The 26,567-nt window shown below is 36.8% G+C and overlaps 2 protein-coding genes across 2 annotated transcripts in view; both read right to left on the minus strand.

Moving 5' to 3' along the window:
- The window catches only part of LOC115410978 (myosin-IIIa-like), a 205,774-nt gene that overhangs the window by 66,728 nt on the left and 112,479 nt on the right, over positions 1–26,567 (minus strand).
- The window catches only part of LOC115410979 (myosin-IIIa-like), a 73,917-nt gene that overhangs the window by 44,040 nt on the left and 3,310 nt on the right, over positions 1–26,567 (minus strand). Inside the window, 3 exon segments of the mRNA XM_030122844.1 lie at positions 8,060–8,159; positions 8,306–8,410; positions 22,470–22,604. Coding sequence (XP_029978704.1) covers positions 8,060–8,159; positions 8,306–8,410; positions 22,470–22,604 — 340 coding nt within the window.

Below are 26,567 nucleotides of genomic sequence, written 5' to 3' on the forward strand. Positions count from 1 at the left end.
CAGAGGAAAAATCTACATATATATAACCAGTTTATTTCATTACTTTGTTATTTATTTAAACCAAATGGAGGCACACAGTTTGTACACATCTCAAAAAAAAACATTGCATTTGTAGCTGGCAGGATGCTATGGCTAGATTTAGCTTTTGTTTTTGATAGCTTCTTCAAATTGTATAGGTTAAACAGGATGAGGAGGTTTTAAATGTTCAGTATGTATGATTTATGAGCCCACATGAAGTTTGCATAGAAGTCTGCAAAATACTTGAGCTTGTCTCTAGAGCAGAAGAGACACATTGTAGAACTCAAGAAGACAATTTTTGTGAAAAACCCTATATATGGAAATGTGTAGACAGACTGTCATCATGGATGTAGGAAACAGATGTCATAGAAATCAGTTCACTAGCAAACGTGTGCTATCACTCAACTTAGGACGACGCCACTGTCTTTGTTTTTCTGATGAAGTTCTCATTTTTAAACATACAGCTGCTTGCTGTCAATCACTGAACTGCTGAAGACTGAAAAAGAATGCTGAAGAATGTATCTGTCCGTGCTCATTGTAAAGGTCAAACTAGATTTACTACCATCATGTAACATGTAACCTGTGTAAAAGGTATATAAGCTGGACTTCAGCCAGCCTAGTTTAGACGAATTACGAGGTTGCTCTGAGTGCTTGTAATTGTCTCACTTTGATTCCTGCAAGAATAACGAAGTATTTTTGTGATCCCTCAAATCAGAGTGTGGTGTTTTTCTTTGTCTCAGAGTGCTAATAAATCCATTACACAGAGATACTCATTGCCTGGAAAAGGCGTTAGCTAATATAAACAAATACTCAGGTCCAAGCACAAAAACAAATTCCAACACAAATTTCACATAAGCTCATGAGCGCAGACGTCATACATATTAAACTGAAATGTCTGATTAATTAATTTTATTGTTCTTAAAGTTTTTGTGGTTGTGGTGAAAATAAAAATGGTAAACTGTAAACAGACAGAGATGTCTCTATAGTGACAAAAACACAACTATACACACCCTCACATGCACATTAAACATCAAGTTACAATGGTGTTTCTCCTTCAGATGATAGATCGCTTTGAATTACAAATTCTTATGTGACTGGAGGAGATTTCTCTGGGCATTTGAATACACATCAGCTGTGAACAGGCTTTGGCAGCTGCACATGGATTTTCACCCTGTTTCAAATAATATATTAGTGCCTATATGTAACAAAGTCAGAGGAATAATTTTGCAACTGTGGAGAAAAATAGAGGACATTATTTTGTACCGCTTGAGAGTAAATTTGCGTCTCACAAACTCTGTTACGTTTGTCGAGGACAATAGGTGGCTTGCTTTGTGATGTTTTTTTTTTTTAATATATATATTGTATGTGTACTTTGTATATGTTCTGCTCTGTATAAAAACAATTCCTGTTGTTTAGACATTTTTTGCACTACTGCTATAAAAAAATAACTGTGAGAGAAAAAAAAAAAAAAAAAACAAAAAAAAAAAAACAGAGGACATGCATGCAGTATGTGTGTGTCACAGTGGGGTAAAAAGCCTGACAAGGAACATGCTGACCCACTATCTATGCTGACTTCAGTCCAGTCCAGACAAATCAGTGTAACAGCTCACTGTGATGTATCCCAGGGCTGGTTCAAATGAAGCAGCAGCCAGCACACGGATCCAGGACAAAAGCAGAGCCTCCAGACAAAAGGCTACCAACAAAACAAAAGGTGATCTACTGATGCATGACATGCTGCTGCAGAGAGGGGCCTTTGTCTTGTACATCATGTTTTTATAGGAATGTGAATCAGATCGTTTCTGCAAAATTTAGCTCGAAGGATTTTCTGAAGAATCTGTCCAAGTGTAAGAAGATAAAATGAAAAAATGTACCAACAAAATAGAACATCATGTGTAGGATGATTTACTAACTATGTTTTAACAAATCAATTACCGTCGGTGCAGTTCAGAAATGCACTAGCTCTGAGATGGGGCTGGGGGTTCAGGCTAGCAGTGAGGAGGGAGAGGAAACGAGTCTGTGGTGAACATCAAAACGGATTAGAATCATGTGAAGGAGGGGATATACAGTATCCACACACACACGGGTCGCAGTTACAACACAATACCACAGCAACCAAATGAGGATAAACCAACAGTTTAACATGTATCAGGCTCAAACACTCAGAGAAACGAAACTAAACCACCCTGTTAAACCTACGATGTTCTGTGCTGTAAACTTACAAACACACACTGACTGTAATATTCAACATAAAAGGTATGTCATTGTTTAAGAATACAGAAACACAAAGGACCCCTACCCCCCCGCCTAGCCACTACAGAGCCTGTCTTTCCACTACATTAGCCTGGAGTGCAGCCTGGTGGGCCACACTTAATAATCATCACAGAGATAACGCTGTCAATTAGAATATTCATGAGAGAGCCATGAACGGAGACGCTTCTCTCAGTCTTTCTGCTGCTCTTTTTGGGGTCCGTCACCGCGTTATTCGGTCTCTCTGCTGGTGTTGAGTCACTGCGGGGGTTTTATCTCTTCAGCTGCTTAGTGTAGCGTGCGCCCCTCCACATGAAAAAGCATTAATCCCAGCGTGACGCAATAGGACGCCGTGTAGCCGACGAGGGGGCAGAAGTCGCATTCATATCGTCACTCTGCAAGTTTCTACACACATCATGCTTATTTCTAATCTGCCGTGCTACTTTGGTACTTTTTTGGTGACTGGACATATCTATTCTTTAAGGTCAACATATTTTCCAAATGTAGCAGCGGTACAGACATGGGACTTCAGGATGTGCTATGAGCATTTCCTCTGAACATTGTACCATCCTGTCCAACCTAGAAATTAACATCAATATTAAAATTGAATACATACATCTTTGGAACTTTACAAAGTTTGAGAAAAATATGTTTTAGGGCAGGGGTGTCAAACTCATTTTGGTTCAGGGGCCATATTTAGCCCAATTTGATCTCAAGCGGGCCAGACCAGTCAAATAATGACTTAATAACCTATAAATAATGACAAATCCAACTTTTTCATTTTGTTTGAGTACAAAAAAAAAACAAAAAAAAAAATTAAATTAAGAAAATATTTACATTTTACAAAAAGATTTGAATAACCTGATAAAACAGAAATTTCATTGGAAAAATTAGTGCAATTTGAACAATATTACGCCTCAACTTATTATTTATACATGTACATTACACACAATGTTACATAAACATTTGGTAACAGGCTGAATTGTTAAAATTTTGGAGTTTGGAACTAAAATTTGAAAAATTTCTACAATATTACATCTCTTATTATTAACACAACTACAGATCACAGTGGATTCATAAATGCACAAAACATTTAGCAGCAGGCAGAATATTGTTCGAATTGCACATTTTGGGTTGTTCATCTTTGTTTTTATTTATGTATTTATTTGCGTTTTATTGTGAAAGAATAGTTTTGCAAATGTAAATATTTTCACAGTGTAATGTTATTTTTTTCACTTACGTTTTTTCCACAGAATTTTTCACAAACAAAATTTGTAGTTGTCATTATTTAGGGTTGTTATTTTTACTGGAAATCACATTGGTCTGTATGTGGAACCTGAGCCAATAGGATTTTGACAACCTTGACTGTCCAGGTTCATTTTTGCCCTTTCATCCCGCGGGCCAGAATGGAACCTTTGGCGGGCCAGATTTGACACCTGTGTTTTAGGGTATCTGCAGGTTTTACGAAGCCAAATTTGTGACTTTTTAAGACATTTTTCAAGGTGTCTTTGATCAAATTTAAGATCTTACTTTCATATAAAACAGTAAAAACAGTCTAACAGGCCTCATAGTTACTGTGTTACTGTCTGAACCATGTTTCAATCCAGCTAACGTTAGATTTCCATTTGTCTACTACTAATGTTTCCGCGACTGATGTTCAAATTGCTAAAGGCCTACTCATCCCTATCACTGTTGTGATCAAATGCTACACTAATGGACTATCATTTATTGTGTTTGGGGAATTTTTAAGACCTTTGGGTGCCAGATTTACAGATTTATTATCATTTTTAAGGATAATTAAGGCCTTAATTTAGGACAAACACATTTAAGACTTTTTAACAATCCACAGACACCCTGATTTTTATGCAATGTGATGAAAAAAGAAATCAATGAATCCATTTGATTTGGTATATAGTTGTTTTTCTGAGTATAACTTATTAACATTAAACAGGGTTTAAGGGTTTAAGCAGGTTTATATGGATTCATACTATTTCTATATTGCAGACAGTAATACTCTTGCTAATTCAATTCCTCATGTATTCTTTCATGTAAATGATGTTCAGTAGTGTTAACACTGCTTTTTTAAAGTAACAAAAGTAGAGCATTAATAATTGACTAAAGATTTAAGACTGTTATTACATTTAAAGGGGATGTGTTCTACTCTGTTTTATCAAGTTAATGGAAGTCTAACACCACACATCACTACCTTGTCTGTGTAATCCTGGTTTTCAGCTTTGATACAAATGGGATGTGTAAGCGTACGTTGATTTTGAAGTAAATGAGAGGCTGCTGATGACCCTGCCCCTTTCCTGTCGGTGCCATGGATACCATCATGTAGACATCCTAACCAATCGGAGTGTCAGAGTGGTTCTGGTTTTAGAAGACTGGGATTGTGATATTATAAATAAACAGAAATCCAAATGACGTGTTCAGGACAGTTATCTGAAAAGGCATTCACTGGTTTTAACCCTTTATAGTTCACTCGAAATACTCAGAAATTCAAAATTTCAACATTAGTATGTTATTGGAGGACATAACAAGAATGTTGTATTTTTATGAAATTTTTAAAAAAATGTGTTATTGTTATGTAGAAAATCAAGGTCAGTGAAGTTACCATACTTGGTTCCTTACCCGCACGTGGCAACCCCCCCCACAAATAAACAAAAAAAACAAAAACAAATCAAGAAGTACATATAGAAAAAATCATGCTGTCAAACGATTGAAATTTTTAATCAGATTAATCACAGGGTTGCCGTGGATTAATTTTGATTAATCACGATTACTTATAATTCATATTCTATTTTAATAACATTTCATCTTGCTTGAGCAAACTCAAGAAAGAAGGGAATATATATGCACTTAACGTGTTTGACGTAAGCTGGGTGACGCTTTAGGTGAAGTGCGAGCAGAATCCCCGACTAACATATACTTTGCGTTAATGTGGTATTTAACATGGAAGTGCTTCGGTGAAAAGAAAACTCCTTCCTGCAGAGTGTGTATAATACTTTATGTCCCATCTTGGTTTATTGGTCCTCATATTTCCATCCAGAGGGCCAACGTGCTGTTTAGCAACTTCCATCTTTATGGTTTGGTTCTGTTGCCTGTCACTATCGGATCAGCTGCCCATTTGTTCATGCATGACGGTAAGTCTACTTGGACAAACTGCCCCAAACATGTTGCTAGAAACGTTCAGAGTCATTCTGTGCTGCAGATGGGTTAATTGCGTTAAAATTTTTAATCAGATTAATCATGATGATGGATTAATCTACGTGAATGTGTTAATTTTGACAGCCCCAAAAAATACACGAAAAACACATGTAAGGTGAAAGGAACATGTATTTTAGAACGTTAGACCAACATAAGTGCTGATCCAGACCCCTGTCCACATCCACAGTGTCCCTTTGAACATCATTCCTTACATTGGTACCATTACTTCATGGTACCTAACAAAGCAGGTACACTCACTGTTCATGCAGAGGTGGACCTTACAGACCCTGTAGACCACATTGGACCTGAGATTGCTGACTCACTGTCCTCACTGGAACTGTTGCTGTCACTGTCTTGTAATGTGTGCAGAAAAGACCAAAAGTGGTCACTTGCCCGATAAAGGGTTAATGGATAAAGATCAAAATCCTAGAATCTCCTGTAACCCTTATAGACCCACAACAATTTTTGTCATAACTTCCAAATGATTTTTTTTTTCTTTTCAAAGTGATTTATCACCATTTATTATAATATTATCTCCTGCATTTTGCATTTTTCTGTGAAAATCTGGTATTTTCATGTATTTCATTTATTGATCATGCAGCTACATTAAAGCTTGAGGGAATTCAAAGGTTATTGGATCAAACAGAGAAATCTGCAGAAAAAGTGACTTTTCAACCAAATATATCATTAACTGGACATAAAAACAAGTGCCTACAACCACTGAGATTGATCCAACTTCATGGGTTTTACTGGTGAATTGATGCTATGAGTTCATTAGTTCATTATGAGTCTCTGAACGTCCAAATGGGTCATATCTGAAAAGGTGTGAAACTGCATTATTTACATGTATTGAGAGGATTAGTGGTTCTTGTAAAGTTATTATACATTTTAGATCACAAGACGCTTTTGGTCAGCGGTGGATATTTGGTTCTTAATTGGTTAAAATGTACTTAATAAGTGGTGATTATGTGTTTGATTTTGTTACCTCATCTGTTTTTATATCTTCCTTGGGAACACTGCATCCCTCGAATTTATAATTACCTCCGCCAAGGAGGTTATGTTTTTGCCAGGGTTTGTTTGTTTGTTTGTCTGTCCGTTAGTGTGCAACATAACTCAAAAAGTTATGGACAGATTTGGATGAAATTTTCAGGGTTTGTTGGAAATGGGATAAGGAAGAAATGATTAAATTTTGGTGGTGATCGGGGGGTGGGGGGGCCCACGGGGGGGCCCACTGATCAGCCTTGGTGGAGGTCTGCGCTCTCCGAGTGCTTCTAGTTTATTTTAAGTTCATGAAGAGCAGATACTCAATAAGCTGCTGGAGGTACGCAGATCAAATCAGTTTAAATCAAATATATTGTAGTGTATTGAACTGTACTGTTTTGTAATGTATTCCACTGCTCTGTACTGCACTTATTCCACTGTATAGCTTTGTATTGCACGGATCACTGCTATTTATTTATTAAGTGGGGACTCCGGATGAAAATTAGCACTGACTCGAACTCCGGTATATTTACATGTTTATACTGAAATGGAATGTATAAATGTGTTCATTAATGTGTACTGTCCTGCCTAAATAAAGATACAAAAAAAAAATCTTCTTAGATGGCAAGCGAATCTTTAGTATTTCTATGTATAAATTTTCGTGTAGTAAGTTGTTGCATATTATTCAGTTATGTAAATGTATGTAAACAATCCTAAGATCAATGTGACCTGCAAAGCCTTATTTATGTAATTATTTGCATTGAATAGAAACAACGTATAATACATACATCCTGACACTAAAGTGTGACTAAAATTTTTGGATTCATTGTATGGTTTATATATTTAAAGACTGTAAAGCATTTCCTTACAAAAACCAAAAAAAAAAAAAAAAAACAATTCAGTAACCTGGTGTTGAACATTTCTATGTCAGCCTTGAGTAGAATGAACCTGATCCACAGACAAATGGTGGCCCCTCTTCATATTTACATTCACATATTAAGTGATCCCATTAATCCCCCCTCCCCATCCTGCTGTCGTCTTTATGTAAGAGCTGTGCACTTTGTGTTTCATGGTTAAGAGAAGGCTTTTAAAGAGAAGCCCACAATTAGCATACACATCCAGTGGGGATTTTATTTGTAATGAAAACAGGCAGGCATTCTTTTTTTTTTTTTTTCAGGCCCTGAAGAAAACGGGGTGAGTCATCCCTGGAAATAGTCAGAATCACTTTGCCTATTATGAGCCTTCAATCCAGGAGCGTCGGTTGGTGTGTTACGCTGTGCTGTGCGCCTCATTTGGTTAAGAAAACCCAAAAGCAAATAAGTGCAAGCGCAGGGTGAATAGCAACAATGTCCTCTGCTTTCTGGGGGAGAATGTAAAAGATACGGTGTAATGGAAAAGTGCATTCGTCTGCCACCTTGTCAGGTTGTGTAAATGTATTCTAACCTCTCAAGGAAACTAATTACCAGTAGATTTTATTTGGCAAGCTGCTGAAGGTAATGGGTTTGACCCTTCATAGCGTTTTCTGTTAAATTGAGCCATAACATGATTTTCACTGATTAGGGAAAGGATGGTACAAAAACAGACATGAGAGGCACAGGCTGCATACCAAAATCCACGAGTTTGATCCCTCCTTGTGTTGTCAACAGGATGTTATTGCCTTTGACGTCACGATGGATGGTTTTGTTGATGTGCAAGTGTTGGAGGCCCTGGAATAAAAAAAAAAGCACCTGCCTTCAAAAATGATCCTGTTTCATTCAAGTGGTTTATTCAGGAAAGAGGCTGCTCTATTCAGCTGCACATGACACTACTGTTTTCACTTTGCAACCCTGCACATTCAAGAAGACATACTTACCATGAGGGCCTCATGCAAGATGTAGGCAATAATGGCTTCATCCATTCTGTCTCCTCTCTTCAACATGCCTTTAGCTAGATCTGTCACCGAGCCGCCGTTGCACAGCTACAAACAAAAAAGACAAACACAAAGGGAAGAGAACAATGAGCCAAAAAAACTCGCCATGACTCAGCACTTACAGCCGGGTCTATACAATATGCTGAAATCAGAGGCATCTTAAACAGTACAGAGTGAAGCGTTTGGATCATGAGATTTCACAGTTGGTGGAAAAAAAGGCAAATCTGTCAATCTCTAGAGTCAGCTTAGTGGGAGGTGAAAATCGTGCCCATGGAGAAAATGTACATTTTTGTGCTGTGTTTAATCAGCAGTGTGATGACTAAGTAGGGTAAATATTAAACACGTACAAATCACCCTCAAATGAAGTACATCCCCTTATTTATCATAAATTACACACCATTTACAGACGAACATTTTACACTATGTGCAGAACATACAGCAATCAGCACGTCCCCCGTCTTCTCACAGCAAAAAAGATTTCATTTCTATGTGTTTATTGGTGTTTTCTTGTGGTGTTCTGTGTCTAGATATGGACTCCACCATCAATAGCAATCCCCTTTGAAAATTACAGAAAATTACCCACTAGGTTGCCTTGGCAACAATAATAACCCCTAATTTAGGCCTTTCTTTGGGAGATGCCAGAGGTATATAAGAAGAAAAGCTATGAGATGTCAATCATTGTGGGGAGCAAAGAGAGTACAGAATCTGAATATAAATTCTGTTTGTAAACACAGATCCTGCCATTTTTGTATTGACAGATATAATCTAAAAAAAAAAAAGTATTAAAACACTAATCTAAGGTAAATGCAAAGGTAAACCATAAAGACATTTTCTCTACTCTTTTTGCATTAAATTCCTCATGATTTACAAATACAAATACCGTCCATATTTATGAATTGGAGGCTTGAATTAGAAATAAGCAGGCTGTGGTGTTTGGTGTAGTGGTAAAATTATATGTCACTTATGTACCTGTCAAACCCAGGTCACTTCGGCCACTCATTTCTGACATTTGTGTGATTCCTATCTGACTAGGTATATTCACATCATTATATAACTTTTATGTCTCTTACTTTACACCTCTTCTATTCTCTCTGTGAATACGCTGACTTGTGGCACAGAGCATCCTACACTATCCATATCTAACGTCACAATACATTCTTGAACTATCGTACAGCAGAAGGACATGGAGTGTTTTGTCTCTCGCTGACGCACATGCTAGGTAGAGGGACCCTGAGCGTCTCCTGTCTATCTCATAATGGCTCCATGATGTTTTGACCACTTGTCAGCTGACTTTAACTTTGCCCCCATTTCTGTAAGAATCATGTCTGTCATGCCATATCTAATGTGTATAAAAACTCACTGCCTGTGCTCCTCCTAACCCCTTTTCCTCAAACACTTTAGCTTTGTGCTTTTGTTAGAGAAGGGTCCTCCTTGCAAGGGGTGAATAAAACTCACACGTAAGACCAGCTTTGACTTTTGTGTACTCTATTGACAGATTTTTCCACCACATTGGTAACACATCAGTTAAATCCATCAATTCAGTTCTACCATTTTAAAAAAAGGGTCTCACATGTAATAATAAGTGTTCAGAGAACGCAAACCGCCAAGCACCCCAAACGGTGTGCATGTGTGGATCAACCATTTCTTTTAAAATTAAACAGTTTCAAGGTTGTTCCATACAGCAGAAAAAGTTGAAGCTTGGTACCAGTCATGTGTATGTCAAATTATATTAAATTCCAATCAATATTTGTTGAGTTCTAATGAAAAATGTGTTGTGAATGGGATTTTCAGTGTTAAATTGAAATGTCCACAGAGTCCACATTCCACAGTGGATGTGGACAATTTTGTGCCAGATACAAGATATTGTTATAAGCTATGGCTGTATCAAATTGGAGGCTAATCGGAGTTTTGAATTTTTTATGAATTTTTGAAAACTGCTCAACGATGAGAGATAGGAAAATTTGAGATTTTGTGACCTTGCTGTGACCTTGAACTTTGGCCTACTTGGCCCAAAATTTTATGGGTTTGTGCCAGGGCCTAGGCCTATCTGTGGGTAAAATTTTGGTAAAGATGGTTGAAATAGTTTTCCCGTAAAGTTGCGAACAAACAAACACGCAAACAAACAAACACACAAAGCAAAGTGATCACAATACCTCCTGGCGGAGGTAACGATACATCAAGCAAACAGATGATGTATATCATGCCTCTTATCCTGCCTTCATTTGGTATGGGAATTATGGTGAACTAGTGCGTCCACCCGTTGGGAACCATGGGTCATATTAACCCACAATTTATTACGACATATCCTCTGTAGTTTGTTTTTCAGTGAACATCTGGTATTTTCCTATATTTAATTTACTGATCATGTAGGTGTTCATAAAAGCTCAGATTAAATTTGATGGTTATCATAACAGAGACAGAGAAAACTGAAGAAAAAGTGACTTTTTCAACAAAATATGTCATTAATTTAACACAAACCAAGTGTCTCCATCCACTGTCATTGATCCAAATGCATGGGTTTTACTGGTGAATCAATGCTCTAGAAGATGACGGTGTTTCCACGGTAACTATGGAGCCTCTGAATGTCCAAATGGGTCATATCTGATGACCATGAAAAGATGACAAACTGTATTTTACAACAATTTTTTACATGTATTGATAGAATTAATGGATCAGAAGTTATTACATGTTTTAGCTCAGTAGATGGTTTTGGTCATCAGTGGCTGTTTGCCGAGATATTTAATGTGGAGACAGGACCATTCCTGAACTGTAGGTACCAAATTGACCAGTTAAAAATGACTCAATTTCTCAGAACTATGCAGACACACACACACACACACACACACACACACATGCTCTGAGACCTTCCAGTATTATAATATAGATATAGTTACGAACTCAAAATTTGCACGTCGTATTTTCCTCTGGAGAACTGTGAAAAAATGCTGATACATGAGCTACCGAGATGAAAATAACCTTTGACCTTTTCAACATGGCGGAGAGTAATGAGGGATTCATCACGAATGATAAACAATGGTTTTATCAGTGGTCTGCTGCTGTTAACTGATGATTTTGCACATTTATAGCATACACAATGTGCAAAAAAAATTTACAGAAAAAAATGCTGTAGCAGATGAATTAACACGTCACAATGACTTGTGTGTCAGCCATTTTTCATTTCGCTATACCAACAAAAGCACTTGAACGCACACACTTGTAATTTTGAATTCACAAGTGGAAAGGATAATCTTACTGACAGTACATGAAGGCAGCATTAATCACAAAAAATAATGTAAGGCACATTTGATAGCATTAGAATGTACACAATGGGATTTTCACCACAATTGTCAGTTAAAATCTGCCTGATGTGACAGAAATTACGTTTACAAATGAGTTTATGCATAAATACATTTAGTCACATATACTTAAGCCATTTTATTTGATTCTAATGGAGCCTGATGTGATATTAGCTTACAAAGTTAAATAGTAACTTAAAGGAGCTCTGTGAAGTATCTGTTGGAGCCTAATTCAAAAATATTAACGGGCTCATTTTTCCCTTTTGCCCAACATTCAAAATATGACAATTATAACTGAAAATAAGTTCAGGGTGGAAAATTTGTGCAAGCTTGTGTGTTTTCTTTGGGAGGCTTTTTTTCTGCCAGGAATACATTATTTATTGATATGACCCAACATTTTTAAGTTAATGGTAACTTAGATTACACACAGTTACACTTCACAGAAGCAGATGGAATGAAGAACTCAAGACATGGGCTTTCATGGGAAAAAAACCTGTACCTTTATGAATGTAAGCAACTGAAACAGACATTAGCATAGTAATAACCAACTCTGAGCGCAAAACAGACTCAAAAACCAACTCCAAAGTACTGAAGCATGTGTAAATCTTCAAAGCTTAAAGATTAGTTGAGTAAATATATTATGGTAAAGTAGCTATTAAGATTACTTCAATATACAGTATACATTACTCATGGCTTTTTAGCTTGTGATTAGAAGCTTTTAAATAATGCAAGACCACTAGCCAGTTAAAACTATAACATTTGTAGGTATGTTAATACAAAAACATTAGATGTTTAACATTTAATGTTTTTGTAATTTCCTAGAATCAACAAGACACATGAAGGTGATGGAGCTGCTTGTATTTGAAAGTACAACAGTCAACAGCTGTACATATGATGTAATACATTACAGAGAGGCAAGGAAGAAGAAATATTGCCGTTTTCAGCGCTATTCAAATAAAAAACTGCTGACTGGCAGGTGAGCAGCATTATAACAGACTTATGGTATTTAGTTGTGTCCTGCGTTTTGTCATCTCACCATATTTCCACAGGGTTTGATCACCAGATGTTTTTCTGCTACAAACCAGAACTAACTGAACAAACCACAGGAAGCTATAAAGGGTGTGTTTCCATTTGAGACCTAAATAGAGTAAAAGTATATGTTTTAAAAATGCTACAGCCCTTCTACTGTTCTGTTATTGCGATTGCTGACTCACTTTAAATTCAGGAAAAGATTTGAAATGTTACCCAGCAGGTGCTGAAGAGAGAAGCTGGTTTTTGACCTTGACTAAGTGATGGCATAAGCTTTCAGTGCGGTGCCAAGCTCTGTTTTCTGTCTGCCTATCAATCTACCTATCCATCAGGAGCCCAAAGGGCTGTTGCATGGATGGATGGCATGTATCTCAGCTGCCACTGGGGAGCTTAATCACTGCGCTGAAGCTCCTTCGCTCTGCTATCAAACGTGCAGACAAACTGCAGTTAAGCAGAGAATACCATGGAGGCTTTTTCACAGACAGCACACAGCACTCGCTGACAATGAGCCGTGCCTGATGTCAGCGCATATCACTGCTGCCATATCACCTGTCATCATTAAATTACACAGGGCAGACAGTCAAATCCATATTAATGAGAAGTCCGGTGCCCTAGATTTAACTGGGCTTAAAGTTAGCACTCTCACCTTAGCCACAGATCCAGCTTCCTGAAAGCGATGCTCGACATCAACATTAATTATTTGAGATGAAGAATGAAAGATCTACAGGATGAAAACCATAAAAGGAACAACCAGATTTACTGCTTGAGGTTTGTGTTTGTGTTGTGTACAACATTTTTAAAGAAAACTTCTTCCAATAATGACTGTAGTATTACAGCGCTGCAGTTATAGTATGATAGAACTGAATGTCAAAGAAGATCATTTAATATTCCAGATAAAAAGTGACAAGTTGGTCCTGACAGTCTGGAAATTTGTAAAGATAAAATTAAAGCACGCTAGAGAACACAGCCTTTGTTTCAAATGGTGTCCTTGATTGTAAAGGATATTATCATATCATAATATATGATGTATGACAAACAAAGCAGAAGCCTTTGGAACTCCTTTAGTTTTCAAGTTTTCAATAAAAAATAAATAAATGAAACGACGTAGAGACACTTACAGAAAAGCTGCACCATAAATTTTCTCACTGATATTTCAAACAATTCGAAATTACTTTTGATAAAATAATAATAATACGGCTTATATGTTATTTTAGGAGTAGAGACACTGACCAGAACACAAGCCTTAAGATGAAAAAACAACAACTGCATGTACATCATACATACATCATTTCCATCGGACTCTACATTTTCAAAGAATAAATGGAATCTATTGACTATTGAGGAGGATACTCTCCATTACAAATGAGGTCAGGTGCTTGTTTAGTCATGTTAATGAAAGGAGTTGATCAAAGACAGGTCAAAGAAGTGGATGAAACACACATGAAGATGAAACAGACCAGGCTGTCCCTTCAGAAACCACAGCCTCCGTTAATGCACAGATACTGACTTTTTAGTGGAGTCTCCAATGTACCATATCCTGCAGTTATGAGTATTGTTTGGTTACTGTCAATCATTAGAGAGAGGAGGTTGAATTATGTCTGAAGCACTGTATAGACACGTGTGTTTGGTGTGTGTGACACGCTGGACTGTCTCCAGAGAAAAGCACTCCCTTTGTTACTGTGGCCTTATCGTTTACACGGCCACAATAGCGGCGGTGTCTACTTTCCAGCGCCGTTTATTGAAAAGTCCGAACAAGGAATACCATTTTAAACCTCATTGTCAATTAATGACTGTAGAGGAGACAGTGAGGGGCAGCGCGAGGCCGAACAGAGACTAATGGGGGGTAAACGCAAGTAGCGGAGGTTCATCTTTGACTTTCTTAAGCTGTCAGACAAAAGAATACAAATGGAGAAGAAAAACAAAAGTGTCAGTATTCAGGTTTAAATGACAAATGTGTGAGTTGTTGCTAGAAAAATACAGATTTTCATTCTATACACAGAGTACACGTATATCTTTCTGCACTTCTTTGTTGATCATATTGAGCTTTATCAGTAAGTCTGGAACTTGATCTCTCTGGATTTTGATTGTTGAGTCTCTTAGTTAATTTTTCAAATATCATATTAAAGGATAAAATATTTACAACCAATTTATGGCTGGGAATAAAGGGAGGTTATTTTAAAAGCTGTAATATGTAATAATATCACTCACTCGTGGTTATTTATAGTTTGTTTTGGTGTCAGTTTTATGCTTGTAGCTGGTTGGTTGTTGACTGTCTTCATGTACAAATATGTTCCCTTAACTCATGTCCTTCCTAAAGTTTTCCAGAACTTTTTTATGTTGTCTTTGGTTATTCATAATTATCCTACACGATACTCAAGCAAATTTTATTGTCCGTACTGCTGAACTTCCGGCAGTCAGTATTCTCTAAAATATTGTGGACCACATTTTTGGAAAAATCTACAACCTGAACTTCAATCAACATCTTCTTTATCATTATTTAACCCTTTCATGCATACTGGTCACTACAGTGGACAGCTATTCCACAGCTGTTCTCTTGTATATTCATGGGTTTTGTTGTTTTAGTTGCATATCAGCCAAAACAGTGGACGCTTATGCGCCATCCCATATACTGCAATTCATATCATTACTGTAACTTCTTGAAACCTGATCTGCAGTGACATGATTGAGTGTAAACCAATTGCTAATTGTGATTAGACTGTAATTAACAGTTTTCTAAAAGAAAAAGTTTTTTTTTAATATATCTCCATGAAGTGAGTAAGAACTAGTATTAGAGTATGATATAAGGTATGAAAACATCAGATTAGCTACATCAAAATGCTTTTATTTCATCGTTTTCACACAGTTTATCACTTTCTGATATTACATTTTAAATACATGTTTCTTTGCTTCAAAAATTAAACACATGGTGTCCAAATGAGTGGACATTTTTGTAACTCCATGAAAAATAGGTTCATTAAAAAAAAAAAATAATAATAATAATAATGATAATAATCTCATTGTTTTTTTTATGCCTAAAGAGGAATAAAAACACTTAGAATTGGAGCATGGACTAACATAAATAATGACAAGAAACTTTTGAACATGAATACGCATGAATCTTACATATTGAACTTTTAAACTAGGGGAAGCAACTGCCGCTTGAAAACAAAGCCAGTCCATCAGAAGGGTTAAGTTGCTTTATTTAACTAATAAGGATCTATTGTTCCACTGTTAGTGTTTTACCTGCAGTAGATCATGGCTTGCAGAGACAGGAAATGGATGTATGATATAAGGTATGAAAACATCAGATTAGCTACATCAAAAATGCTTTTATTTCATCGTTTTCACACAGTTTATCACTTTCTGATATAACATTTTAAATACATGTTTCTTTGCTTCAAAAATTAAACACATGGTGTCCAAATGAGTGGACATTTTTGTAACTCCATGAAAAATAGGTTCATTAAAAAAAAAAAAATAATAATAATAATAATGATAATAATCTCATTGTTTTTTTTATGCCTAAAGAGGAATAAAACACTTAGAATTGGAGCATGACTAACATAAATAATGACAAAACTTTTGAACATGAATACGCATGAATCTTACATATTGAACTTTTAAACTAGGGGAAGCAACTGCCGCTTGAAAACAAAGCCAGTCCATCAGAAGGGGTTAAGTTGCTTTATTTAACTAATAAGGATCTATTGTTCCACTGTTAGTGTTTTACCTGCAGTAGATCATGGCTTGCAGAGACAGGAAATGGACACAATAGGATTATGACTGAATAAAACCAATGAAAGTCATTTATAACAACAGTGTCTTTGAATGAAAATGAAACATGGGTGACTTGAAATGAGCTGCACTTCAGTGTACAAGGTTATTTAAAAAGAATGAACTGATTTCATGACGCATTGGTTCAGTTCTCAAGCATCTTCATAGAATGAGTCAGTGACCATTTGAGAGAGGAGTTTTCTAAGTTTGAGCTTTTTTAAATGAAAAAGTGCCCCAGCGATGGACTGGTCGGAAGGGGGCCCAAGAGCTTGCTCTTTGTGCTTGGCCTGTGAGATCCCCAGAATTTACCATGTGTTTTTTTCTTATGGGGATACGTAAAAGATCACGTTTATGTTCCACCGCTACCCACTAACCTCAATGACCTTAACCCTCTGGTATCCGGGTGTGCCTTTTAGGCACACTTTGCACTTCGTGTTAAAAAACTTCATCATTCATCATGATCTTTGAAATTCTGGCCACCAACTAAAATTTGCACATTGTAAACAAAAGAAAATTACAAGACGCATCTGTCTCCCACGTGTGCCTAAAACGCACTATTTCTAACATTTGATATGTATGATTAGGGCTGACCTTGATTTACAAAAATAAAATCAAATTAGAGGGGAAAATAAATCAATATACAATATTTAATAGTTTGATTTATAGGTGTGCATTTTACGCACACTTGGTGACAGATGCTAGTATTTTTAAACATTTGACCTAGCTCCAAAAGTAATAATACAAATTAACCAGTGTTGGAGTTAATCATTGACATATGCCAGGCTGCAAAAATCAAATAATATGTAATCCATTTTTTATGTAGTATTGAAAAAAAATAATTTTTTGTGTTTTTTTTCATCCAAAAAAATGGTTTGTTTACATTACAAACACGGCATTTAAAGGGTTTAAAAATCTGACAATTATTTAGTATTTGGTGTTTTTATTTACAGCTCAAGTTAATGAAATAGAAAAAAGTGTAAAAGAATTAAAAACAAAGTATATGAAAAATTTTTTGACATTATTCCACAAGTGTACCAAAATGGCACACTTGGTGCTTAGTAAGGGCCTTGCTGGACGGGATACTGGAGGGTTAAACATCGGATAACAACAGCGATCAACTCAGTGGATCACGATATGCTGATACGCATCCGGGAGGAATTCTCTTATTGCATTGATGTTGTCCGTGCTGCAGGTGGTGGCCACATTGAATACTTGTAAGACAGGAAATAAAAGTTGATTGTGAGTAGAATACTTGTGACTTGGATGGAGTTTTCTGTTGCTTTTCCTTATTAAAACAATGCGTAATGAATGCGTTCATTCTTTTTAAATAACCCTGTACAATGACAAAGATCTGTTCTGGTCTAATTATTTTCCACATAGTTGAATTGACATTGATTCCTTTAGTGTTCAAGTGTCTTAAATACTCTTTATTGTTTACTGAACTGTTTGCAGTACTGCATTGCTTCTCTGTCTCCGTCGCCTAAATGGGTCTGTATTGACATAAGTCATTGTTATATAACTTCCCTCTGAGCTGGAGAGCATAGACAAAGGCCTAACAAAGGAGACATCTTGTAAAAGCATGTAATTATATTCGGTATCTGGGGAATCCATAAAGATCTATTTTGGAAGATGCTGTCAAGGGACGATTTGAGTCTCCGGACAATGTGAGTCGCGCATGCGTAGTCACATTTATCTTTTACGACTTGCTACGGCAACCTCGCTAGGACAAACGACTCGCTACGGCAACCTTACTAGGTCTCATCGTTGGCATAGAGCCGTGATTACCCTCCATTGCTCAGTTTCTCTTACATTTAGATCAAAACATTTGTCAGCTAAATAGGCTCTCAGCTGTGAAAGAAACCGAAAGTGGGCATAGAAATTGACTCTTGAAATCACTTCTGATTGCTAGACAGATACTCCTTGAAGGTAAAGTCTCTCTACTTTTTCATAATTTGACTCATACAACAGTGATTTGTCCTAGCAAGGTTGCCGTGGTGAGTTGTAAAAGATGTCCGACAGAGATAAATGCTTCTACGGATGCATGACTCACATCGTTCCGAGACTCAAATTGTCCCTTGACAGCAGTGGGAGCTAATGTTAGCTAACATGCTCACATGAACTAGTGCCAATCTTTGTTTCTAACTCAGGGACACAGGCCTCCAGCATACTGAATACAGAGTAATAAAAATAATTCAACACAGAAACAATAAATTATGTCACAGCTTAAGAAAGAATGTGGAGGGCCTTTGAGTGTAAAATGCTGGCTACAAAAATAGTGAATTTCTTTGAATTTCTCTCTAGAAATAGGCTACTAAGCAAGTATTTTTTCCAGGAGTCATTATGGTCTAGTAGATTAGCAGTTGTATTTAACAGCTAACTTTGAATTTGGAGCTTTTATTTTTGTAAATATAACATATTTGTTCCTGATGTAAGGCTCTACTATAGTTTAACAAGATAGTCAAATATAATTTTTTTATATTTACTGTATGTTCTATGAAATGTTTTACATCTGACCTGTCATTCTTCTCTAGCTCCACCTTATTGTCAAAATATGGTCACTTCTGGCAAAAACAATGGAGGATATCATGGTGTCGAAATTGCCCTTTCTTTTTTTTTTTTTTTTTTTTTTACTTTTTAACTATTTTGTGCTGTATATGAAAGCAACCAGCTGTTCTGACTCCAAATGGAGGAAGCTGCTTTCTGTGGTATAGTTACTCTGTAATACAAGCATTATTAACATTGTGGCAGCAGGAGTAAAAGTACCAGTTATATTAGCTTTAAAACTGCCGTATTTAATTTAGAACTCAAAATGCAATGTGGGTAAAGAAGAATGCAATTTCAATTTAGCAGCAGGACACAGTGACTTTTCATTTAGTATAATGGAAGTTGAAATATATCTCTAAAGGATGACCTTTTAAAGGCTGGAGAAATCATCGGCCTTCATTCTTCAGACTTCGCAAATGAAATGCGCAACCAAGGCTTTTATTTAGAATTAGGAAATAACAGTCGCCCCATCATCGGTATCTTTGAAGTATTTTTAAACTCGCTGGGAGCAAAATTAGGATGTCATACATGAAAGCTTGCTCATCTCTGCCCACATCTGCTCTCATAAAGGAGCACACTACAGAAGGCGAGCCAAAAGCTCACGGACCCCAATGACGGGCTAACAAAGTAGAGGATGCAATTTGTATGAATTCAGTTCATTATGAGCAGTCGGCTGTCAGCGAGGAGCAAAGAAAGGCTCCTCTTAGCTGAGCTAAAGGATGGAAAATTACAGTTCAGAAAGCAGGGACAGTAACCATGGTGAATGACCACCTCACAGCCTGCTTTCCTGTCTCTTCACTGCTAAATCCCTGTGTGCATCTACTTTACACACATACACACAGCCAGCAGCAACTGTCAGCACTGATTTCAGCCTCAGGATTAGCTACCACATTTGGACTCCTGACTGCAGAGTTTTGCAAGGAAAATGTACAAAATTGAAATGCAAAGCACGCAGGAAACAGGGGTAAACAAAGTAACTAAAATATGTGAACTCCACTAACAACCAGATTTGTATATTTCCTCACATGAATCAAGACCTGATTGCCAAAAGCAGTATACATTAACCATCTAAGAACCGACTGATCAGGTGTTCTGTTCTCCTGCAGCGCAGTGTTTGGTCGGATTATTCAGCATCTTAGACCGTACTTGATATCCAAGCAAAGCAATTGTAGGGTCCTTTACAAAGGTCATGAGGAAGGACAGTGATGAAAAGGGAAGGAAACACAAGCTGGAGAGGTGAAAACTATCTACTGGCTTAGCATAACACTGTTGATGCCCGCTGAGCTTGGATTACAGAAATATGGACACTCGATTTAATCAGCCCAGGACAACAGAGACACTAACTCATTTCAGTGTATTAAAAGAAGGAAAATTCTCCCATTTCTGACCTTTTGAGTGTATTTTTTCTGTATCTTTCTATCTTCCATTTGTTATTTGTCTTTTAATAGGTTTTGTATTGGTTCTAGTTGATATATGAAGGGATAAAATTGATTGTACATTGTGTTGAAATGAGTCTAACACTTTTTATTAAAGGTTTTATTAACTACCTACTTCCTACCATACTGACTCTTTATTAGTTATGAAACACTTCTTATGGTGTTAGCTTACAGTTTTCCCCACTAACCTACTAACTGCCGGTTAAGTATGGAACATGAAATACAGTTGTAATAGGATTACGTAGGCATGGGCTTAGGAGGTACTATAATTCAACAATAACATCCTTATTTACTGTCAATAAATGCTAATAGGGCCTAAGGGTTAGTTAATGGCCTAGCACTCGTAGAATATGTCCATACATAATGATGTATTAATAAGTACTTTATGCTTATGTTTATAATATTTACCCTAACAAGTGGCTAATTAATGTCCAATATGTGTGGTTTGATATTAACTATTACCAGAAAGCATATTACTGATGTTGACATGCTCAGAATACCATTTACATATGTCTGCACACTCACATTGACTAGAACCAATTCATAAAACCAGCTCAGGCAAAAGAGATACTATAATTTTGCTCCAATGCCTGTCCAAATAAATAAAAAATCTCATGCCAATCAATCAAATATTTGTAGTTGTTTGTGACAAATTGGATTAACTGAATAACTGACTAAATGAAATACATTTTTATCCGAAAAGCCATGGAACTTGTTCTGAAATTGTCATTACACACCAAAAACGACAAATACTTTACCTGCTTTTGTTCTTTTCAAACCTTGTCAAGTTTACTGACCATATTTACCAGATGTGTGCTGGTTCTGACTTCTTTCTATCAAAGCCAGAACACAAATTATATGCTCACAAAGTCAAAAGGCAAAGCAAAGCTGGTCTGCTGCTGTGAACAACCCTCTCAGGTTGACCTCCATTACATGTTTGTCTGTATCTTGACATTTCAAAAGGGTTACAGCGAGAAATGAAATATGAAAAGCTGAGAAGTGGGGAGCTTGAGGCAAAGGTTTTTTAGACAGAAAGTGGCAAGGTCTCCTTGAACCTTATAATATAAATTATCACAAATTCACATCTGAACATTGACTTCAAGAAGCTACTCAAATCCAGATTATCTTGAGAGGATAGTTTTAATCTGAATGTATTTAACCCCTTAATGCCTGAATTTATAGTACATTAACAAATAAACAGTGCTTTTGCTTTCAGGCTGATGCTAATTTTGACTATATCACATAAAATGGTAAAATACATAGAAATTTGGATATGATGCAAATTTGCGACAAGACACATAATGGTCAATAGTAATAAAAAAGTACTAAACAGATTTTCCATGTCTTTCTTGGGAGATGGAGATGGTTTTATTGATGCCACAAAATTATTTTCAGTATTCTAACTACATATTGAAAATGCCCAAACCGGCATTGAGGGAATATATATGTTATTCTGAAATGGAAACAGTTTGATTCAAATTTGCAACAGTGGAAATTAAAGGTATAACCTCATACAAAATCTGCAAAGGACCAGCACTTCTCGAGCTTCTTTGCATCAAAAAACAAACAAAAAAGAAAAGACAAAATATTAAAGAACAAAAATCCTTTCAGCTCTTTCAGAAGATTTTCAGTACAGGCCATGTCATGCGGCTCCAGTGTGCCAGGTGTACACTAATCACTGAGACAGCCCCCGCAAACAGAAATCCCTGCTCTGCTTCAATCAGCAGGGCAACCCACGACACCAGAGCTAACCCCCACCCTCATCTCATCCATGATGCTAACTAGCCTGAGACCAAATCCCCCAGGTGGCCTATAAGTAAACGCCTAGACTACCCGTGGTGGCTTAAACTGTTACATAATCCCTGGACAGATTTGGTCTGCACGGTATATATTACCTGGCGAGACATGCTGGTTTGTCTGCACGTTATGACCACATATAGGCAAATGCTACCTAAGGTTTCAGTCAAATACGTGGGCTGTGATAACAGTGCAGTGGGTTTTCTAGTCAGCTGTAACATGCACACTTACCTCCAGTACAAGCCACAACTGATCCCCACATTTGACGTCCTTCTTGTAGTACATGCCGTAGAATTTGACTACATTGGCGTGGTCTGAAAGAGCTTTGAGGATGTTGTATTCTGCTTCAATTTCCTCATCGATATCCTGCAAAAATAAGGGCAAAGATCAGTTTGTGCTCAAAAATGACATATTTTGCAGCAGATAAACTGATTCAGTCATATGTTATGTACAAAAAAATCAGATATAGGAAATATAAGTTGTCTTTTTTAAACAGAATGTATACTCAATCACAGAAATTTGCCAAAATTTACCACTACAACACAGCAGCCCATTCGCCAAACTGCTGCAATGACACAGTTTACATAAGATTTTGACATTTGTAATTTGCAAAACGGATTACATAGAAGCTAATTATTACATGTTCATTATTTGCTCATTTTGTTTGCATGTTTTGTCAAGGTATTTTTTTTTAGATTGTAATGCCTTTGTCTTGAGTATTTTCTAAAGGTTTTGATATGTAAAATATTTTGTAGACATATAATAATATATAATAATAATAATAATAATAATAAATAATAATATAATAATAATAATAATAATAATGGATTAGATTTCTATAGCACTTTTCAAGGCACCCAAATTTACATTATTGATAATTATTAATTGTTATTCACTCTCACATTCTTACTCTGGTGGTGGTAAACTACATTTTTACATTGCCTGGGGTAGGCTGACAGAAGCGTGGCTGTCAATTCGCACCAAACAGCCCCTCCTACCACCACCGAACATTCATACAGAGGCAAAGTGGGTGAAGCGTCTTGCCCAAGGACACAATGGCACATGCCAACCCTTTGGTTATTGGACGATCTACCTCCTGAGCCATGGCCACCCAAATAGCTCTGACAATCCTGTAGCTACTGGATATCATAATGAACTGAATTACCTCAAACCTTCGTTTTATATTGTTCAGTTCATCAACATTTATCACAGATGTGTACATTTTTACAGGTTTGTCAGTTTAACATTGTTGTTTGCTGATGTTTTATCTCAAAATACATAAAAAAATAGATGAGAGGCTTTCTTAATGTCTATCTCGTCAAAATGTGCATCATATCTAAACATTTACAGCAAAAAGTTCGCATGTCATGGAGCAACATATGTTTATTTAGTATTTGAAAGTTACACAGTTGCTGTATCACATCCTGTAATGACTTCAACAGTAACATTGAAGCTTTAAAGAATATGTTGACCCTCAGAGTTCTTCTGCAATGCCCATGTGGGACCCTGACCCCCAGGGTGGTCTGGTTTTCATGTCTGAAGCAGAAATATTTATACAATTCAAGTGACTTAAAGGAACCATCTTGTGTGTTCTCCTTGAATACATCTTTTCTCTGGACTTCTAGAGTATGTAGGTACACATTAAGTCATCAGCCGCTGATTAAAATGATGCTGATGATGGTCCTCGCAGACTAGTGGTCTGTAGATAATTTCTCAATAATGAGAAACAGTAACACTCAGAAAAGACTAATGAGACTTTTATTAACACAAAGACTTGATTTAATAGATGAAAATGGTCTTCATTATAGCTGCTAAATAAGCCATAGAGTTCATTATATACCTTCAAAACAGACAACAAGTATTAGCTGATCAGTCTGTGCAGGACACACAGATAGAACAAATGAAACTAATGTACGTGTTTCATTACAGTTCTTTAGTTTAAAACAGAATCAAGAGAGAAACAGAAACTATAAAGATTTATTTTTAACTTCTTTTATAGTTATATCAAAAATCAGTAACAATAGTGGACAATAAATGGCAGAAACATGCTATCTGTCTAATTGACTGTTTGATTTATGTTTTGTTTTTGTAAAATAGGCAGATACACACATACTGGTATTAAAATATGAAACCATTACACTATAATATTTGAAAATTTGTCACTAAATAAAACTGAGTTCACATTTATCTGACTGTCTGAATGGAGAAGTAACCATGTGATGAAATTGTGATGTACAAAGAATTGTTGTGCAGGGTGACTTGTAATCACTTTGAATTGTGAAGCCTGTGAAGACACACACCTCTAGTATATTTCTGTCACTGCGTCCTTAAAGGATGAGCAGTGCCCAGAGTAACAATCCATTAGCATGTCAAAGTTCAGGTCTAAAGCCACGTCAAGGATCTATAGTGACCTGACAGATTCTACTGACAATGAACGAATCATCTATCTATCTATCTATCTATCTATCTATCTATCTATCTATCTATCTATCTATCTATCTATCTATCTATCTATCTATCTATCTATCTATCTATCTATCTATCTATCTATCTATCTATCAAACATTTTCATATATATATATACGCCAGGTCATCTCAGCCTGTAGAATAAGGGTGTTGCAGTCAGAAGATTTGTTGGTAAAAATATGTTGGCCCATCCTTTTAGTAAAGACAGGCTTGAGTGGAAGGGGAAATTTACAGAAACACTAAAACACAGAGAGCAAATCATCAGGTGTAGAGATGAAGGTACATGCTACATAAAAAATGTTTTGTCTAATATAATCTGGGAGGAGTCTTGAACTCTTAAATAGAGGTTTTAAATGTGACAGGTTTAGGACCATGAGTCAGGGGACTCATGTCATCCTTATGCCAGGAGCATAAACACCCCACAGGCCTTCAGCTGCTTTAACAAGCACAGACTACAGCTTCTATATGGCACTGAGTGAGAGCTAAAGTAAAAACATACCAACTTTTATTGCAAACTTTTAATTAGAGCCGAAACGATTAATTGTTTAATCAACTCAAGTCAATTAAAAATCAAATAAAATTATAATTTTTCTGAATTGAGGCTTTATTTTCTTAATTTTGCTGCCGCTAAACATTGGTTCCACTGTTGTGTTTCACATGGACACTTATTGTGATGCACATGATGCCATCAATACAAAATCATGGAGCATAGACAGAAGAGATGAGGGCAAAAAGGCAGAATAGAATAGAATAGAATAGAATAGAATAGAATAGAATAGAATAGAATAGAATAGAATAGTGGTGGTGGATAAACATCGGAAGACAGTGGTAGTGATAGATGTAGCAATCCCAAGTGATAGCAACATCAGAAAGAAAGAGCAGGAGAAGCTCGAGAAATACCAAGGGCTGAAAGAGGAAATAGAAATGTGGGGTGTGAAGGCAACAGTGATACCAGTAGTGATTGGGGCACTAGGGGCAGTGACCCCCAAGCTGAGAGGACGGAACCATCAGATACCAGGAACAACATCAGAGATCTCTGTCCAAAAGAGCGCAATCCTAGGAACAGCTAGGATCCTGTGCAGAACCCTCAGGCTCCCAGGCCTCTGGTAGACTGCAAGGGAAGCTCGGCTTCCCCTAAAATTACGAAAATTAAATGGTTAAATATGTACGGTTGTGTTGACTTTTCATTGACTACAAATGTGTTAGAACAGTTCATCTCACAGACGAGTTCGTTCAGAATCAGCTTTATCACAAATCAACGAACTTGTTGTTGTTCACTTCTCATACATTCCCGTTGCACTGTTTTCTCATATGATCTCTGCTCAGTGCATTTACTCGTAGACGCTCAGCATCCATGCACTTCAATGGGACTGAGTGGAACCGTTTTTTTTCATTGCCTCAAAACTGGTCAGTAATTGGATAAATGCCACGATCTTGTCCCGCCCCCGGACGCTCGGTGTCTCTGGGGGTGAATGGAGCTGTGGGCGGACCTCGGCTGGCTGGATGCCGGGCTTCCACGTGCTGATTGGAGGATCAGTTGAAAGGCTTAATCCCGTTTGATTGACAGCTATTTTGAGATATACTACTTCACTTGACAGAGTTCAGTTAATACCGTCGCGCATTCTGCTGTGAAATCAAGAGAGAAACCACTACGAAATGACTTGTTCATTTCTTGCACTGTAAATAAAACACACTCATTGTACTTCCTTGTTTCAATTTAAGATAATTTCAACGTTTTCTTGTTTACTTGGTACGATAAGGTCACTGACCATTTTCTTAAAAAGGAACGGAGGGCGAATTTATGTTTAAATAACTTGACTTTTTTATTATGTAAGCCGACAGTGAGCTTCCCCTCTCTGAAAG

This window comes from Sphaeramia orbicularis, chromosome 20 (assembly GCF_902148855.1).
Source record: "Sphaeramia orbicularis chromosome 20, fSphaOr1.1, whole genome shotgun sequence".
Taxonomy (NCBI): domain Eukaryota; kingdom Metazoa; phylum Chordata; class Actinopteri; order Kurtiformes; family Apogonidae; genus Sphaeramia; species Sphaeramia orbicularis.